Source organism: Mesoplodon mirus, assembly GCF_964341445.2.
Source record: "Mesoplodon mirus genome assembly, chromosome: X".
Classification (NCBI taxonomy): domain Eukaryota; kingdom Metazoa; phylum Chordata; class Mammalia; order Artiodactyla; family Ziphiidae; genus Mesoplodon; species Mesoplodon mirus.
Window position 1 is genome coordinate 106,358,095 of NC_138981.1, and position 20,024 is coordinate 106,378,118.

Below are 20,024 nucleotides of genomic sequence, written 5' to 3' on the forward strand. Positions count from 1 at the left end.
TTTAAATTAAAAAAAATTTTTTGTCCTTGTTGGTCTTTGTTGCTGTGCGGCTTTCTCTAGTTGTGGTGAGAGGGGGCTACTCTTCATTGCAGTGTGCAGGCTTCTCATTGCGGTAGTTGCAGCACGCAGGCTCAGTTGTGGCGCACGGGCTTAGTTGCTCTGCGGCATGTGGGATCTTCCTGGACCAGGGGTCGAACCCGTGTCCCCTGCATTGCAGGCAGATTCTTATCCACTGCGGGACGTAGGCTCTTTAATGATGGGCATGAGAGCCCACATTGCCAAGGAGATTCCTTAAGAATCCATCACGCCCTCTAACAAATATTACTGAATCTCGCTGATTCTAAGGCACACAGTTGGTCACGTTTTCAGATCTCTGAAATCAGGACACATCTGGTAGTGGGTCATAATTTAATTGGCAGTGGTAGTACATAATATAAGCATGCTGCTTACACTCAGTGGCATCTTAGAATGATGACATATTCTAAACGTCTCTTTGCCATGTTGCCTCTTTAAAATAAAGTACACAGATGTGTACAGTGTACAGTGATGTGGATTTTTGGCCTACAAAATAGTACAACTTAAAACTTCAGAATGATCATTTGAAAATAAATCTTAACCTTAAACAGCCTTAAAAGGAAAGGCTGAAAGCCTAAAGAATTCCTTTAAAATGTACAATTGGTTAATCTCTAAATAAAACTCGTTAAGATTACTTAAAACTTGTTTTTAAATGTCAAGGTGCTAATTTAATAACTTGTGTAAAAGCTGAAAGTTCTCAAGTTGATATTTTTGCTCTACTGACATTAGCATATTAGGATAACAAATGGAACATTTTTTTAACCTTAAAATGATAGTTTAATAGGGAATTGAGTAACATTTTATTTTGTGGCTCCTTAGAAATATCAAAAAGCAAGTTAATTAAGATGATGGAGGTTATATCTTTAATTATACTTTACTAATTTATGAGCTACTAAAGTTTAACCTTTTATTTGTTTAGGTGTAGATATCTGTTAGAAGAGAAGGGACAAGAATACATAAACAACATTCATTTAACCCATTCAATTGAGGAGTCTCTGGTAAGTCACATATTGTAGAATATATATTTTCAGATATTACATAATTTGTTTTGCAATGATTTCTTGGTATAAAATTCACAGTGTAGTATTTTAGATTAATAGTGTATGGTGATAGAATGTAAAACAACAAGGGTGAACCCTAATGTAAACTATAGACTTTGGGTGATTATGACGTATCAGTGTAGGTTCACTGATTTTAACAAGTGTGCCACTCTGGGAAGGATGTTGATAATGAGGGAGGGAACGCATGTGTTGGGGCAAGGGGTACATGGGAAGTCTCTGTATCTTCCCCCCAATTTTACTGTGTACCTAAACAGTCTTTAAAAAGTAGTTGTTAAAAAATATAACTCTGACACCGCTAAACAAAATATAATGGTTCAGAAGAGAGTTATGCAAAATCACCTGAAGAAACAGAATCGCCCCCAGGGCAGAAGGCTTGATGGAGGTGTTAAGACACCAAAAGAAGGTATGTGTGACCAAAAGGAAGTCAGTGAGCAAAAATGATACAAATGAACTTATTTAACAAAACAGAAACAGACTCACAGACTTAGAAAACAAACTTACGGTTACCAAAGGGAAAAGGTGGGGAGGGGGGATAAATTAGGAGTTTGGGTTTAACATATACAAACTACTATATTTAAAATAGATAACTGGGACTTCCCTGGTGGTGCAGTGGTTAAGAATCCGCCTGCCAATGCAGGGGACATGGGTTCGAGCCCTGGTCTGGGAAGATCCCACATGCCACGGAGCAACTAAGCCCGTGTGCCACAACTACTGAGCCTGTGCTCTAGAGCCCATGAGCCACAACTACTGAGCCTGCGTGCCAAAACTACTGAGCCCTTGTACCACAACTACTGAGCCCTTTTGCCACAACTACTGAAGCCTGCGCCCCTAGAGCCTGTGCTCTGCAACAAAGAGAAGCCACTGCAATGAGAAGCCCACGCACCCCAATGAAGAGTAGCCCCAGCTCGCCGCCAACTAGAGCAAGCCTGCGCACAGCAATGAAGACCCAACACAGCCAAAAATAAATAAATTTATTAAAATAAATAAATAAAATAAAATAGATGACCAACAAGGACCTACTGTATAGCACAGGGAACTCTGCTCAATATTCTGTAATAAGCTAAATGGGAAAAGAATTTGAAAAAGAATAGATATATGTATATGTATAACTGAATCACCTTGCTGTACACCTGAAACTAACACAACATTGTAAATCAACTATACTCCAATATAAAATAAAATTTTTTAAAGTAAAACAGTAATGTATGGTGAGCTTAAAGGGGGGATCTTGAAGAGTGCTCGTTTTTCTTAAGCTAAAGCAAATTTGTGAAAAGGGAATCAGGATGAACTGATTTAAGTATCACTGTAGGCGAAAATGGGCTTGAAGAACTAAAACACTTGAATCCCTCAGCCTTCTGAAATTAGAATTGTATAATGTGTTTTGTACTACTAGTCTTTAACTTTTCACAGACAGTATTTAAAATCACAAAAAGGTATCTATATTGATAGTGTGGCCTGGGGTGGCCAAGGCATCAGTACTTTGTGGAAAGAGCCCTGGACTAGAATGAGACACAAGAGTTGCCATTATGGCCCTCCCATGAACTGTATTGCCTCAATCAAGTTGTTTAATCTCCCTGAGCCTCAGCTTCTTGTCTGTAAAGTGAATAGATTGGGTTAGATGATCTTTTAACTTCTAGCTTCATCAGGCTATATGCCTCTTGTGAATATTCATATGTTGAACTGGAATAAAGCTAATTTATAAACTCATGATTAACATAACTTCTCAAATTGAAGTAATTGTCTTCTACCAAAAGGAATTCTAACTTATAATTCATATTTCTATTTTAGACGAGAACTGCTGAAAAAACACCATCATTAACTAAAAGAATTGGTAAATATTCTTATTAAAATAAATACTTTAATTTCATTGCCAATTTATTATACTTGTTATTTATAAGGTGGAAAGGTAAACTGATTCTTTCAAGGTATATATCTTTTAGATGAGATTGCTATAGACTTAAGAATTAATGAAGTGCCTATAAATTTAAGTTGGATATTTATATACTGGGAACATTGGTTCAGAGGTTGGACAGTTTTTCCAAGTTCGAGAGGAACAGCTGTAGGCTCTCCATTGTTATTTCTGTTAAAATCACAAAAAGCGTTAAGTGTATTTTTGTCAATGGGGTTTCTTTAGTTAGCCAGGATTGTGCATCCAGTGCTCTACTAATGTGCCATCACTATGATCAGCCCTAACCTTCCTGCTTCCTTATCCCATGCCATCTTTTTGCCTTCCCCAGCTTCTTCACAAAGGAGTATGGTTTGGTTTGTTTACCTCCTATTACCTTTTAGAGAGGTAGAGGATTTTTATCACAAAGATTATTTACTCATGATAGGCATCTTTAAAAACTAAAGTGTGCACAGAAAGATATTATGTGAAACAAAGAAGATATTGTTATCCCACTTTTCAGATGAAGAAACAGAGAGGTTAAGTGACCTGCCCACAGTTACATTACAAAGCATTAGTGGAACTAGGACTGTAAATAAGGTCTTCTGAATCCTACATCACACTACAGATCTCATTCTCAACCTAGGCATCATGTTTCAAAAATGGTAAAGTTTAATCTAGAATATGTCTGGTGATTCCCCACTCCCTATACTCATAACATCATCTATTTAGTATCTTAAGGATTAGAAGGCAAGAGAATACTATATATATTCATACATATGCTAGAGAAGGAGAGCCAATTTGATACTATTTGATTTAAGGTTTTGTAATGTGCATAAATAATACAGTTTAAGAAATCATTTATTCCAGCCAGTATTTTTGAAATTATCCAGAAACAAAGATTCTATAACATTTCTTGATAATAATCATCCTTATACTGCATACTCTTCCTTTTATGCCTAGTAAGACTCTTGCTCTGGTTTAGGATTAGTGTTTTTAAATGAAGATATAATTCATACAGCAAAAATTGCACCCGTATAAAGTATACACTTTAGTGGGTTTTGGTATATTCACAGGGTTGTACAACCATAACTACTATTTAATTGCAAAACATTATCATAACCCCAGAAAGAAACCCCATACTCCTTAGCAGTCATTCACCATTGCGGCCCCTCGACCCCCAAGCACAAACAACCACTTATCTACTTCTGTTTCTATGGATTTGCCTATTCTGGACGTATCATATAAATGGAGTGATAATGTGTGGTTTCAAGGTTCATCCAGTCATATAAGTTCAACCCTTATCATATATGAGTACTTCATTATTTTTTATGGTGGAAAATATTCCTTTATATGGATAATACCACATTTTGTTTATCCATTCATTAGTCAGTGGACATTTGGGGTGTTTCCACTCTTTGGCTATTATGAATGATGCTGATGCTGCTATGAACGGTTGTGTTCAAGTTTTCGTGTGGGCATATGTTTTTAGTTCTCTTGGATATATGTTTAGGGGTGGAGTTTCTGGGTCATGTGGTAACTCTATGTTTAAACTTTTGATAAACTGCCAGATGGTTTTCCAAATTGGCTGCACCATTTTATATTCCCACCAGCAGTGTATGAGGGTTTCAGTTAGTTTTTCCACATTCTTGTTAACACTTGTTGTCTGTCTCCTTATTACAGCTCTCCTAGTGGGTGTGAAGCGTGTCTCATTGTGGTTTTGATTTGCATTTCCCTGATAGCTAATGATGTTGGGCATTTTTTTATGTGCTTATGGGCCATTTGTATGTCTTCTTTGGAGAAATGTCTGTTCATCTCCTTTGCCCTTTTTTTAGTTGGGTTACTTTTTTTTTATTAATGGAGTTGTAATAGTTCTTTATATATTTTAGTTCTTTATACATTATACATATAAGTCCCTTGTCAAATATATGATTTGCAAATATTTTCTCCCATTCTGTGGGTTGTCTTTTCACTTTCTTGTTGGTGTCCTTTGAAGCATATCACTTCTTAATTTTGATGAAGTTCAATTTGTCTGTTTTTTGTTGCTTATACTTTTGGTGTCATATCTAAGAAATCATTGCCTAATCCAAGGTCACCTGTGTTTTCTTCTGAGAATTTTATGGTTTTAGCTCTTACATTCAGGTGTTTCATCCATTTTGAGTTCATTTTTTTTTTTTTTTTTTTTTTTTTTTTTCTTTTTGCGGTATGCGGGCCTCTCACTGTTGTGGCCTCTCCCGTTGCGGAGCACAGGCTCCGGATGCGCAGGCCCAGCGGCCATGGCTCACGGGCCCAGCCGCTCCGCGGCATATGGGATCCTCCCAGACCGGGGCACGAACCCGTATCCCCTGCATCGGCAGGCGGACTCTCAACCACTGCGCCACCAGGGAGGCCCTTGAGTTCATTTTTGTATATGGTATGAGGTAGAGGTCCATCTAACCATCACCCAGATCAAGATATAGAACATTTCCACCACCCTGGAAAGCTCCTTCAGGCCCCTTCCCAATCAATATCCACCCTCAAGTTATATTCTGACTTCTATTACCATAGATTAGATTTGAACATCTTAAAAATGTAATCATACAGTATGCACTCTTTTGTCTCTGGTTCATCATTATGATGATGTTTTGTTTATCATATCTATGTGATCAATCCATGTTGTCTGTGGCAGTAGTTCATTTTTCTTTCTTGCTGTGTAATATTTGAATATACCAGAATTTACTTATCCATTCACCTGATGATGGGCATTTGAGTTGTTTCCAGTTTGGGCCTGTTATAAATAACACTGCTGTGAATATTCTTGTGTATGTCTTTGGTGGATATATGTACTCATTTTTAATACCCAAGAGTGGGGAAGTTCCTGGCAGTCCAGTGGTCAGGACTCGGCGCTTTCACTGCCAGGGCCCAGGTTCAGTCCCTGGTCGGGGAACTAAGATCCTGCAAACTGTGCGGCGTGGAAAAGAAAAAAAAAATACCGAAGAGTGGAATTGATGAGTCAGGAGAAGTCTCCTCTTTTAGCACATCACTACACAATCTGTATTCCTACTTTGAGTGTCATTAAAGTGACTCTATTTGCTTTCTTGCCTTATCTAGTCCACACCCACCCCCAGCTGCAGAAACTAAGTCAGAGAGATAGGAAACTGATACATTCAAGGTCACAGACTGCGTCTTCCTCTATTTCCCATGATTTTTTCAAAATAATTGCTGGTGATTCACTAAAGACATCCACGCTTTTCAGATTTTTGAAGCACTTAACCCTTTTCTTATCTGTTTTACCTTATCTTGCACTGTTCATGTAGTCTTTAAAGCACCTAATCTCAATTCATAATGCTACAAAATACATACTCATTGCATTTTCAACTGTTGTAAGATTCTGAAAGTGACTCTTCAATGCCCAGATATTTCTAAATCCTCTTCCCAAAGCAACTTTGGTTTGGTGGTTTGGTTTTGATTTGTTGTTGTTGTTTATTTATTTGGCTGCATTGGGTCTTAGTTGCGGCACTTGGGATCCTTTTTTTTTTTTTTTTTAGTTGCGGCATGTGAGATCTAGTTCCCTGACCAGGGATCAAACCTGGGCTCCCTGCATTGGGAGCGCAGAGTCTTAGCTGCTAGACCACCAGGGGAGTCCCTGGTTTTGATTTTTTGCTTGTTGCTTAAATTTTTCTTTTTAATTATACTTTGCTGTTGAGTTATGTTCATGAAAATAATTAAACTCTATGATCCTTTTTCTCACCAATTTTCATTTCAGATGATACCATATTCCAAAATCCTATGGTACAAGAAGCTATACGAATGGGATTCAGTTTCAAGGACATTAAGAAAATAATGGAGGAAAAAATTCAGACATCTGGGAGCAACTATAAATCACTTGAGGTTCTGGTTACAGATCTAGTGAGTGCTCAGAAAGACAATACACAAGATGAATCAGGTCAGACTTCATTACAGAAAGGTACGCATGCCTGTTTTTAAAAAGCAAGACACCTAACATCACTTCATTATGGATAGTATCTTACATGACTTTGTGGCCCATTCATTTCCCTCCTCTCATATTCCCGTTAGGATAAATGTTTTTTAAAACTTTTTATTATGAAAACTGTCAAACATACTCAAAAGTGGAGAGAATAGTATAATGAACCCTCATGTATGCATCGACCATCTTCAATAATTATCAACACTTTTCCAATCTTGTTTCACTTCTTCCCCCACCTTTTTTTCTTTGCTGTAGTATTTCAGAGTAAATCCCAGACATCATTTACCTATAAATATCATTTACCTATAAATGCTTCAATAAATATCTAACAGATAGGGACTTCTTTTAACATCACCTTAATACTGTGTGTTAATCTGCTCAGACTGTTACAACAGTACTGTAAAATGGGTGGCTTAAACAACAGACATTTGTTTCTCATAGTTCTGGAGCCGGGGAAGTGCAAGACCAAGGTGCAGGCAGATTTGGTTCCTGGTGAAGACTCTCTTCCAGGCTTGCTGATGGCTGCCTTCTCTAAGTCCTCACATGGCCAAGAGAGAGAGCAGTCTGCTTTCTGTTCCTCTTCTTATAAGGACCTTGATCCCATCATGGAGTCCCATCCTCATTACCTCATCTAAACCTAATTACCTCCCAAAGGCCCCACCTCCAAGTACCATCACACAGTGGGTTAGGGGTTCAGTGTATGAATTTTGGAGAGACAGACATTTAGCCCATAACATACTGTTGTCACATTTAACAAAATTAACAGTAACTCCATATCATCTGAAATTCAGTTGGTTTTAATTTTCCTCATTGTCTTAAAATGTATTTACAGTTCATTTGTTCTACTCAGGGTCCAAATAAGATCCAGTGATCCATTCATTTTAAAAGTGTGAGTTTATGCTCTATTTTAGATAAAGAACAACAAAGACTAACTTTTATCATTGTGTGTAGACTATAAGTTTTGTAGTTGAAACTCTTTGGATTTAGAGTGTTCTGCAACATTTCATATGATATAAATATATAAAGGGGTCATATTGCTTAATAGAGCTTGAATTAATGGCATCTTAATACTATGAATCATGTATAGAAAGTGTATTAAATAATGTAGAAGAGAAGTATATAACCTCCTTTTAGGAAAAAGAAAGATAAAAATACAAGTTTCTCCTTTAAGGATGACAGCTACTCTAGAGCTTGCCAACAACATTGGAGGTTAAAGAAAAGTTATCAAACTGAATACATTCTTGGGGTACTTTATTATAATCGTTCTCTAAGCTTTTGACCACCTATATCAAAAGATGAGAACTCTCCAAGGGCTAATGAACCTAAAAGTTCACTTTTTTTTTTAACCTTAAAGACCCTTTTGATCTTTAGGTTATTTCAGATGCTTTTGAAACATTATTCAGATAATTACATAAGTCATAAAACAGTATAACATTAATGATGTTTTAAATTACATTAGTTGATGTAAAAGAAAGTATCTTTTCCTTAAAGATGCATGTATTTTAAACCTATAATAGCTCCACGTGTCTTGGTGATGGTGAAACAAACCATTTACTTCGTGATACAAGTGATTGTGCCATTCTCCCCTTAACCACAACTCAAGCTTAATTAAGTTTGACAATAAGGTGTTAGTTTTTATACCTGAAGGTGTTTACAACAGAAAGATTTAGTGGGTTGCAGTAGGAAGAGAACAAGGGACAGAGTGCATTGGGGCATGTTTGTCCTCTATCCAACGGGAGTTGGTGGGGGGTTCTCATTACTGAGACTGCAAGCCAGGGTAGTGTGGGAAGGAGGGCCTAAACAAATGCCAGCTCTCAGGGGCACGGGTTAGAATTCATCACATGATCTCTCCTTAGTCTCACAAAATTGAGAGGCAAGTAATTGTTACAGGCTGTCTTCTCATGGAGGACGGCTGTCTATTTCTCTTCCCAAAAGCTGATGAGGAAAGACTGGCACTAAGAATCTTTTAATTCTATACAAAATAGAGGGTGGGCCTAATAGAAGTAAAGCAGATGGAAGTTATTAGAAAAAAGTACAATGTTATTATTACTCATTGAGAAATCCTAGATTCAATACTAGTTTTTATCCCATTGGCTCTGTGACAGAGAATACCCCAGTCTTCTAAAGATAGTACCAAATTAGTATCTTTTTTTCTTTCTTTTTAAAAACAACATAGTATGATATAAAGCCCTTTATTTCATGTGTGTGCTAAGGCACTTGCTTTAATCCTTATGTGTATATTACAGAACATAATGTAAAAATCAAATAACCCATACACATTTCTTATCAGTCTGTCTTTCCACTTGAATCTGCTCTGATAGGAACATTAACAACATCAGTTTATTCTAGAAGTGGTTTAAAATAATGTAGTAAAAATATTAGCAAATAACATCAAAGATTATCTAGCTGTTGCCTTTATTGCTATGTGCCAGAACCTCCCGACCTAGAAGGGGGCCTTGTAGGAAGTAGAAGGGGAAAGGTACCTCAGGAAAGGAAAGAACCCAATAGTTACTCTAAAGGCTAGAGTGAAGTAATTGCCAGAGGTAAACTATTAGTCTGGAAAGAATGCCCAGACTATCACCATCTCAAGTAAGTGTCTGTATGCAAGCCTGAAATAAGGTAGGAAAAGTGGAGTTCATGATATCCGTGTTTGGTAGGCATGACATTTCATCCATTGTGGTCTGCAAACATGGAATCACAAACAATCGGAATGAAAGGAACCTTAAAGATCATATAAAATTTTCATTACTTCAGAGAAAACTGAAGTGCAGATATGTTGTTACTCAAGGTCACTCAGATAGTTGGGAGTAAAATTCAGGTTTCCTGACTTCTGGTCCGGTGTTCCTGTTTTTTCTTGTTTTTTTTTTTTCTTTACTTTTTAAAAAATTGTGGGGAATTCCCTGGTGGTCCAGTGGTTAGATTTGGCCCTTTCACTGCTGAGGGCCTGGGTCCCATCCCTGGTCAGGGAAGTAAGATCCAGCAAGCCACACGGCGCAGCCAAAAACAAAACAGTTGTGGTAAATACACATAAAATTTACCTTCTGAACCATTTTTAAGTGTACAGTTCAGTAGTTTTAAGTACATTCACACTGTAGTGCAGTCAATCTCCAGAACTCTTTTCATCTACAAAACTGAAACTCTTTACCTATTAAACAACAACTCCCATTTCCCCCTCCCCTGGCAACCACCATTCTGCTTTCTGTCTCTGTAAATTTGACTACTGGAGGTATCTGATCCAGTGTCCTTTTCTATTCATTGTGGCATTACATCCAAAAGTAACGTGTAAATTACTTAATTGTCTTCCTTTTTTTGATTTTTCTTGGAATTACAAAGCTACTTTTTTAAAAACGCTGGGAAGGGGTAGTCCCCATACCCCCAGGACTGGCCCAGGTGTAGAGAGACTACCTGAAGGGAAGGAAGCACAAAAGAGACCTGCTGTAGACTCAGGGCAAAGGGAATGCCGTGCTGGGACCTGTGAGCACTACAGGAGGAAACTCTAGCATGGTGGGACTAGCTCTAGGCACACAGGAGAAGTGCAAGAGGATTGGACATGAAGTTACTTGGGTTCTTCGTTCTTATTTGCCTTTTTCTGCTTCTGCATGATCTCCGAGTCCCTCTGCTTGTGGACGGCAGCAGAAAGCCTGTTATCTCAAGTGCTTTCCCTTCACCAAGTCACTCTACTTTTCCATATTCCTCTGGCAGGCTAGCTCGCACTGGTTACCACAGTCTTGGTGATGGCATGAATATATACTTTATTCTGACTTTTTTGGTCAGATGCTTCCATATAATATAAATCAGTTTATAATGCCATCCCTTTGCTTCTGTTGTTTCCTATGCCCCGAATGCCTTTTTCCTGTTTGTATACCTCATCTGATGCCCCACTCCACCCCCAGTTCCTTAAATCCGTTTCTTGAACTCATCCTTCAAGGCTCAGCTCAAAGGTCACTTCTTTGAAGTTTTCTCCAATACCCATAGCAGAGTTTGCAGCTCCCTCTACTCTCTCTGCTGTTAAAGCAATTGTAACATCATTTTGGAACTTTTTTTTTTCTCTCCTGCCCATTAGACAAGCTTCTTGGGGGCAGGCAGTTTACCTTCTTATCTCTATGTTCCATGTTTGAGTTTTGATTATGCCCAGGAAGTTGCCTTTTAAGAAAAAAGAGATTATATAATCCTGTTCTCCACCGCTAATCAAGAAAACCTTTCTGAAGCAATTCTGATATTTTTTTCCAGGTTAAAACCCTTCACTGGCTCCTGGGGTCCTCGGTGTCAAGTCCAAATTCCTTTACATGGGTTGCCAAATCCTTCATGATCAGGCTCCTGCTAACCTTCTGTAGCCTCATGTCATGGTATTTCCCCCTCAGATTCTCTTCCTAAGCCTTACCTGTGTACTTGCAGGCCTGGTTCTGTCTCTCTCCTTGGAGCCTGCTTATGTCATTTCCTCTGCCCAGAACCCTCTTCTCCCATTGCTCCTGTCCCCCAAAGCTGTCTCCCTCTCCTACTTTACTCCTACTCATCCTTTAGGACCCAGTTTAGGTATAACTTTTTCTGGGAAGCCTCCCCTTTTTGTGTGTGTGCACGGACACACACCCTTCCTGTGTTCTTCATGACACATTATAATTACTTTTTATCATCACACTGTATTATAATTTCCTGTCTGCTTGTGTTCCTTACTTGTCTATGAATGATTGGGAGCCCAGGGTCTATATATTTGTTAATTGTTCTATCTCTAATGCCTAGAACCTAGCTAAGTGTTCAGTAAGTATTTGTTGAATAAAATTAGACCACTGTTTCCCAAACTTGTTTTCAGAATAGTGTTCCCCAGAATGTTAAAAGAGATGCCATGAAAAATGAACTCTGTAGTTAAATAGGGAAATGCATTTTGAACTTCTAAGAGGGCATATATGCTTTATTATACTGCCCTGAACTTGATAGTCATGATTCCCAAATGGCAGTGTGCTCAACCCCATTATTTTAGATTCAGTGAATGGGGCCAAAGAATATATTGTTAAACAAATGCCCCAAGTGATTCTCATGTGAGGCTAAATTTGGTATACACTGGTATACAGTGATTACAAAGGTTGTTATAATAAGTAATGCATTTGGAATACTGCCTAGCACATAGTAGAAGTGCTATATTACTGTTAATTGCTGCTGTTGTTGATGTTGTCATTATAGTTATATGACAGTGAAACATTTCTATGGCATATTTGTTAACATTTCACAAAAATTAGTTTGACAAAGGCTGAATTAAGCAAGAACTTCAGTGCCACCTGTGTATTGATGACACCCAAATCTCTATCTTTAGCCCTGACTTCTTCTGATCTCAAGACTTGACTCTCCGATTGCCTGTTGGACATTTTTATATGGATGCTGTGCAAACACCTCAAAAAATCTTGAAAATCCCAAACCTGTACCTCCTTTTATATTTCCTATTGGCATCACCATCCCCTTGTCAGCCATGCTAGAAATCTTGAAATCAACTTTATTTCCTTTCTTCCTCATCCCTCACATCCAGTCACCAAATCCTACTTGTCCCACTTCAGAAGTGGCCCTCAAATCCATCCCTCCATTTCTGGAATAAGCCATGCCTTTTCTATATGCTACTTCTTTTACCTAAGCCTTGCTTCTCTGCTTAGCAAATTGCTATTTTTAAATGTCACTCTTCCACTTCCCCCTCCCCCATCCAACAGCCACCAACCCGTGAAGCCTTCCCCAGCTAGTCTGAACAGAAGAACTTGTTCTGTGGTCTTGTCCCAGAGCACTTTGTATGTAACTTTATTATAGAACTTATCACTTTGTGCTTACCTCCGTAGCCTCAGCTCACATCTTTCTCTCCCACTAGCATGTGAACTACTTAAGAGCAGATGCCATATGTGAGTCATCCTATCTCCCAACACTTGATTAGTGTCTGGCACATAGTAGGGGTTCACATTATTTCAGTGAATTTAAACAACTAAGAAAGTCTAAAATTAACACTTTTTTTTTCTCTTTGTACAGAGATTAGTACTGAAGAGCAGCTAAGGCTCCTGCAAGAGGAAAAGCTTTGCAAAATCTGTATGGATAGAAATATTGCTGTAGTTTTTATTCCTTGTGGACATCTGGTCACTTGTAAACAGTGTGCGGAAGCAGTGGACAAATGTCCCATGTGCTACACAGTCATTACTTTCAAGCAAAAAATTTTTATGTCTTAATCTAACTACAGTAGGCGTGTTATATTCTTATTACGCTGATTGAATGTGTGATGTGAACCAACTTTAAGAAATCAGCATTGAATTCCATTAGCATTTGCTACCAAGTAGGAAAAAAATGTAAACTGTGATGTTATAGTTAGCAATCTAAAATTTGAATTTCTGGATTTTTCAGGATTTTAGCTGTATTATCTGTCCTATTTTTTCACTGTTATTTAATTGAAACCCTAGACTAAGAAGCATCATATTATTATAACTGATCACAATATGTATTTGTAGTACACTGACTTAGATTTCTAAATGTAAGTGAATTAATCAACTGACTTTTTCATCCTTTTTAGATAGGCTTAACAAATGGAGCCTTCTTTGTAAACGTACAGATTAGAGTTAATCTCCCCAATCACATAATTTGTTTTGTGTGAAAAAGGAATGAACTATTCTACACTGGTAGAAAGATAGAGATTATCTTTAGATGTTTGTGTTTTAGGATTTTCTCCATTTTCTTTTAAAATTATACACATGTACTTGGGTGGATGATTTTTAAAAATGATTTTGCCATTGTTAAAAGGGTATTTAATAATTGAATACCATCTAGCCTACACGTACTGACATGGAAAGATGTCAAAGGTATATTAAGTGTAAAATCAAGTAGCAAAACACTGTGTATAGAATGAACCAAGTGAGATGTGTGTGTTTTATATACGTATAGAACAGAAGATTTGGAAAGATAGGCACCAAACTGTTAAATGTGGTTTCTTTGGGGAGGGGGGAATGGGTCCCAGAGGGGCTTTACAGGGAGGGACCTTTCACTTTCTACTTTTTTTATTTTGTTCTGTTTGAATTTTTTATAAGTCTGTATTACTTTTGTAATCAGAATTTTTAGAAAGTATTTTACTGATTTAAAGGCTTAGGCATGTTCAAACGCCTGCAAAACTACTTACTGCTCAGCTTCAGTTTTTCTAATCCAAGAAGGCAGGGCAGTTAACCTTTTTGGTGCCAATGTGAAATTTAAATGTTTATATGTTTTTCCTGCTTTGTGGATGAAAAATATTTCTGAGTGGTAGTTTTCTGACAGGTAGACCATGTCTTCTTCTCTTGTTTCAAAATAAATATTCCTGATTTTGTAAAATGAAATATAAAATATGTCTCAGATCTTCCAATTAATTAGTAAGGATTCATCCTTAATCCTTGCTAGTTTAAGCCTGCCTAAGTCACTTTACTAAAAGATCTTCGTTAACCCAGTATTTTAAACATCTGTCAGCTTATGTAGGTAAAAGTAGAAGCATGTTTGTACACTGCTCGTAGTTATAGTGACAGCTTTCCATGTTGAGATTCTCATATCATCTTGTATCTTAAAGTTTCATGTGAGTTTTTACCTTTAGGATGATTAAGATGTATATAAGACAAAATGTCAAGTCTTTACCTAAGTTTTTTGTTTTCTTGTCTAGTAATAGTAGTAGATACTTCTGAAATAAATGTTCTCTCAAGATCCTTAAAAACCTATTGGAAATTATAAAATATTGACAAGAAAAGAAGAATAGTTGTTTGAATATTAAAGAGAAAACTTGAATAAGAATCAGTATATATTAAAAAAGAAAATGAAAGTTTAAAAATGCTTCATAGAACACCCAGACAAAGATTCTCACAACAACCTGTTGTAGAGGTGAGTGAGGCATTTTACTGTAGAGAAAAGTTTGAGAGTGGAACTGTTAAAAGTTATATTTTTGTTGTATTTTCTAAGAGAAAGAGTATTATGGTCTCTTAACCTCTGTTGATTACTACTTTGATATTCATTTAAAGCACTGCAAATTTAAATGAGAATTTTTAAAATCAAATAATGACTGCCCTGTTTTTGTTTTACTATGTAAATCCTCAGTTCTTTACCTTTGCACTTTCTTCTACTTAGGTTTAGTTATATATTCATTAAGTTAAATTTTACATGTATAGTTTAAGCTTTAAATTTAAATTACAAGGGGAGAAAAGTGTTAAAAGTTTTAAAAATGTGTTTTCCAGGACATGTCAGCTCCAAGTCAGGTAGTTAGTTCAATCTAGTTGTTGGCCAAGGACTGAACTGTTTTAACATAAGGCTTTTCCAGTTTTGGAAGCCTCAGTTCATTAAAACTCTTTTAAAACTTATATGTTTAGAGTTAAGCAAGACCTTTTTTCTCCCCATGAGTTGTGAAATTTAATGCATGAAGCTGATATGGCTATCAAGTTTATTTTAAGAATTGTTTAGAAATGCTGTTGCTTCAGGTTCTTAAATCACTCAGCACTCCAACTTCTAATCCAATTTTTAAAGACTTACCAATGTTTGTCTTTGTTTGCACTATGAAAAGCCCTGGATCCTTCCCATCTAACTGTGCAAAGAATGATCACTTGCAAGGTCAAAAATATAGCCAGATCCAAATCTCTGCCTCCCCCTTCCCAAAATAGTTCTCAGTATCTACATGTAGACATTCCTTTTCTGTATAAAGTTCACTCTAAGATTTCAAAAGGCACCACCTATTTTACTACATCTTAGTCATGCGAAGAGTCACGTTGTTTTGTAATAAATAATTATCTTTATTTGTAATAATCTGGTGTGCTGATAAAAAGCTTTGTCTTAATTTTTGAGAAATGGGTTTAGTGTTTATAAACTAAATTCCAGTTTATTAATTAGTAGCTTTGTATTGCCTTTCCTACTAGATTTTTTGTTTGTTTTTATTTTTTTTTCCCTTTGGTTTGGGGCTAAGATGGGGTAGGATGGGTGTAGTGAATGTACATGATGTGATTTGGCCCTGTGTATTATGATCTTTTGTTGTTATATTATTTAAATGTTGGTAGTTTTTTTCCTGTTTTCATTTTAGTGGATAAAATTGGTATTTTGAACTCTGAATGGAGACTACCACCACAGCATTAGTTCCACGTATCGTACCCTTTAGACCAAAATCATTGTTTTATTTCCTGCTCACCCAGTTGTTGAATATGGGGAAAAGGGGTGGAGGGGTGGGAGAAGTAGGATAGGTTGTGTATCATTTCCATTAGAGAAATAAGAAAGCAGGAGGGAATATTTGACAAATATGGTTATTTTTAGCCAAATCTGCTTTAAAAAAGAAAAAAGAGGTAACCATTTCTTCATCTGTGAAATGAGAATAGTATGTGTCTTACAAAGTTACGAGTTCAAGGAGGCCATATGTGTAAAATACCTGTTATAAATGTTAATTCCCTACCTAACACTTTTTTACCTTCCGTGGATATGCCTTGACTCCGGAAATGTGGGCTAAAACTTAGATGATAACTCTTTCAGTGACTCTTACTCATTTTTTTTGTTGTTTGTCATAGTCAAGATGCAAATTACAATGAACAAGTAGGTCAAATCCTCAAAAATATTTAAATTCCTGTTTTAATAACTTGAAAAATATATTCTTACCAAATTTAGTTGAGCTTCCCTAATAGAAACAGTTGGCTTATTCCCACTTTCATAATCAGTTTCAGTTTGACTCTTGTACACTTAGCACAATGTGAATTTCATTTGCAGCATAATAGAATCATAGGGTGTCAGAGCTAGAAGAGACCTTAGAGAGTATCTAAATTCATCCCTCTTGTTTTACAGATAAGGCAACTGAGGCTGAAAGGTGAAATGATTTGTTCAAAGCTATATAGCTAATTAGTGATAGCCCAGACTGGGACATAGTTTGACGGTGAAAAACTTCAAGCTACCTCTCCAGGGAGGTCTCAAATGTTTATTTTTTCTTGTATACCATACCATAACCTTCACTACATATTAAATGATACTTTATAACTAATACAATAGGACAATCAAATACATATAGCTTCAAACTGTACAATACTACATTAATGTTTGGGTGGTAAGATTCTATTTTGAAGTCTAAAGTTTGCAGAAATGCATATAGATTTTTTGGCATTTATTACATTCTTGTGTATCATTACATCATTGTGTAACATTTAAAATTACTATATATTTTGTCATTCTGTCTATACTTAGCAACAAATTTGCATTTTTATTTGATGTAACAAAGGCTTTAATGTAATTTTTGTTAGAAGAGTTTGCATTTTTTTCATTACTGTTACACTTTATCTAACCTGACAAAATGACTGATTCTTATGTCATTGTGTTAGTGTTGTGAATAATCATGTGAAATGTGTGAGAGAGAGTACTATATTTGTGAATATAATTTTATGGCTCTTTTCATTTAGTAGAAACCTTTCCATCAGTATGGAAAACTAAGAAAATTGCTTTCTACTGTAAAATCTGGCAGTCATCATAGATTAAAGCTTATTTTTCTGTGAATAAAACTTATTCAATAAAGCACTATTCTTTAAAATGATATCTTATTACTTAGTTTCATTTTCTCAGAAGAAAATAAAATACTTAAATACAATGTAACCTCCTAAATATATCCTATGCCATTGGGCCAGGCAGTAGGGTACACATCAAGTCAGATCATATTTAAAAAAAAAAGACATCTGCTTTCAAATTAATTTATAGAATTCTATAAGTGCATAAAAAGTTAATTTTTAACATGTGTAAAATATGAATCCCCCCTCCCCACAAAGATTGGCCTGGTTGACTCAAGAGATAGTATAGTCACCATAACAAGGCTTGAACAAGCAAGAGACCTAAGAAGCCACTGCCCCTTTGAGGCAGGCAGCAGAGAAGGATTTTTGTGAGTCTGTAGAGGCAGCTGCCCAGAGAGTTTCAGAAGCTACAAGCAAATCTGGTGGAATAAAAAGTGAGGGAATAGGGCTTCCCTGGTGGCGCAATGGTTGGGGGTCCGCCTGCCGATCCAGGGGACACGGGTTCGTGCCCCGGTCCGGGAAGATCCCACATGCCACGGAGCGGCTGGGCCCATGAGCCATGGCCGCTGAGCCTGCGCATCCGGAGCCTGTGCTCCGCAACGGGAGAGGCCACAACAGTGAGAGGCCCGCGTACCGCAAATAAATAAATAAATAAATAAATAAAAATAAATAAAGGTAGGCTAACTGCATGGTGTATGGATACCTAGTGGTTCTCACAGTGTGGTCTGGGGACCAGCAGCACCTGCATCACCTGGGAACTTAGAAATACAGATTGTTGGGCCCCAACCTAAACCTAGTGAATCAGAAACTCGGGGGTGTAACACAGCAATTGGTGTTTTAACAAACCCTCTAGGTGGTTCTTATACAGGCTAAAGTTTGAAAACCACTGGCATATGGTATGGGGTCCGAATCCAGAAATAACTAAATGGCTGAAACCTGTAAGTTAAATTGATGTAGCTCTCTGCAGATGACTGTCATCCTTAACCTTTCTTCTCCTTGTAACTCATTGCTGATCCAGTCCTGTATTTTCTCCTGCTACCAAAATGCGAAGACTTAAAATGCAACATCCTGAAAATCCCTTCTGATTCCACTTTTCAACAAAATTTTCTTGCATACAGTACTCTTTGAATTTGATAATGAAAATCATTCTTAAGCCCCTACACTGCCAAGTTCAGAATAGCCTCACATTGCTCATTGCCATTAAACTGTCCTCCAATCAAGCAGTGAAAGGGTTAAGTATTTGAAGTCTCACTTATAAGCACTAGTGTGACAGCAATTAGTTGAAATTGTACAGAACAGACCTGCACTTCTAGAAAGAGCCAAAGCTTCAGTGAAATGTGAGCAGTTAATCTACAAATGATAGAGTTGGAAGTGGTCCGCCTCTCTAATTCATAGTAAGTAGCAATTCTGAATTCTTTTTTTAGGTCTGAAATTTTTAAAGTGTGGCACAAAAGAAAATTCTTGTAGTGGTTTTAGGTCTCTAAAGGTCTTCAGAGTTACATAAATCCACACTAAGGTCAATATTGGTCTCTAACTGTATCCAAAATAAAAATCTTAAGGTAGATAAAGGCTAGATGAAAGTCAGACTTAGTTTTCTTTTCTTTTCCTGCAAACTACTAATTTGCTTATAACAAACACTTCCATAACCTAGCCATTTGGCTTTGTATAGATTTGGTCTGTTTAGAGTTTTTTTTTCCAATCTTATTCTGTTTAATTTGATATTTCCAAGACCCTATATGCACCATAACTAGTGACTACAGCATAAAGAATCTTTTGCACGGGCCTATGCTTGTTAACTATAGGCTTATGAATAAATAGTAGAAGAATACTGGTTCAAAACAAATAAGGAATAAGAACCCAAGAGAAACCAAACTTTATTTCCCCCTTTTATTTTCCCAGAAGAATTTAAATATTCAAAAAAAGACTAGGGTATAATTAATTGAGGTAACAGTATTTAAACAATGATCTTGCTTCAAAATCTAATTCTTGTTTCAGAGAATTTTATGTTTCAAAAATATTTTTTACAGGCAAAATTATAAATGTCCATTTGTTACAAAAACTTTTGAGCTTTTTTTTTAAGTCTGTGTGTTGTGTTTTAACTTTATTTCGTTACTAGGTACTAGGGATTTCTTTTGAATTCCATTAGCTTAAATAAGGGGCTTTGCATTTTTGGCTAAAGTATCAAAAATGTATTTTCTCATTAAATATTGGAATTTTGTTTGGCAGTGATTAGGCTCTCCTTCTGCCAGATTACTGACAGTTGGATTGAGGAAGGAAAAAATAACACATGAGTATGTTCATGAACAATTACTGATGTTTCAGAGGAACTTAAATTGAAAACAAAGACCCCAAATTTCCCCCGTAAAATTAATCTGAAGTGGAGAAAAACTTGCTAAAAATTATTTTATTTTTCATTAAATAAACATTGTGCAGGGATTTCCTAGCAGAAATTTAACAAAGGCCTGTGTTAATCATTAAGAGAATGACCTGACTCACCTGGAAAAACCTGTTTTTCTTTCAACTAGATTTTTGTTTGTTATTTGACTACT

The 20,024-nt window shown here is 36.6% G+C and overlaps 1 protein-coding gene across 3 annotated transcripts in view; it reads left to right on the top strand.

Annotated features, from left to right (window-relative positions):
- Nucleotides 1–17,504, top strand: part of XIAP (X-linked inhibitor of apoptosis) — a 43,659-nt gene extending 26,155 nt beyond the window's left edge. For all 3 annotated transcript variants that reach the window (XM_082609893.1, XM_082609895.1, XM_082609894.1), the window contains exons 4-7: nt 995–1,073; nt 2,925–2,967; nt 6,767–6,967; nt 12,986–17,504. In XM_082609893.1, the coding sequence (XP_082466019.1) occupies nt 995–1,073; nt 2,925–2,967; nt 6,767–6,967; nt 12,986–13,179 (517 nt within the window). In that variant the 3' untranslated portion in view covers nt 13,180–17,504. The remainder of the gene's footprint in view (nt 1–994; nt 1,074–2,924; nt 2,968–6,766; nt 6,968–12,985) is intronic.
- The last annotated feature ends 2,520 nt before the right edge of the window (nt 17,505–20,024 follow it).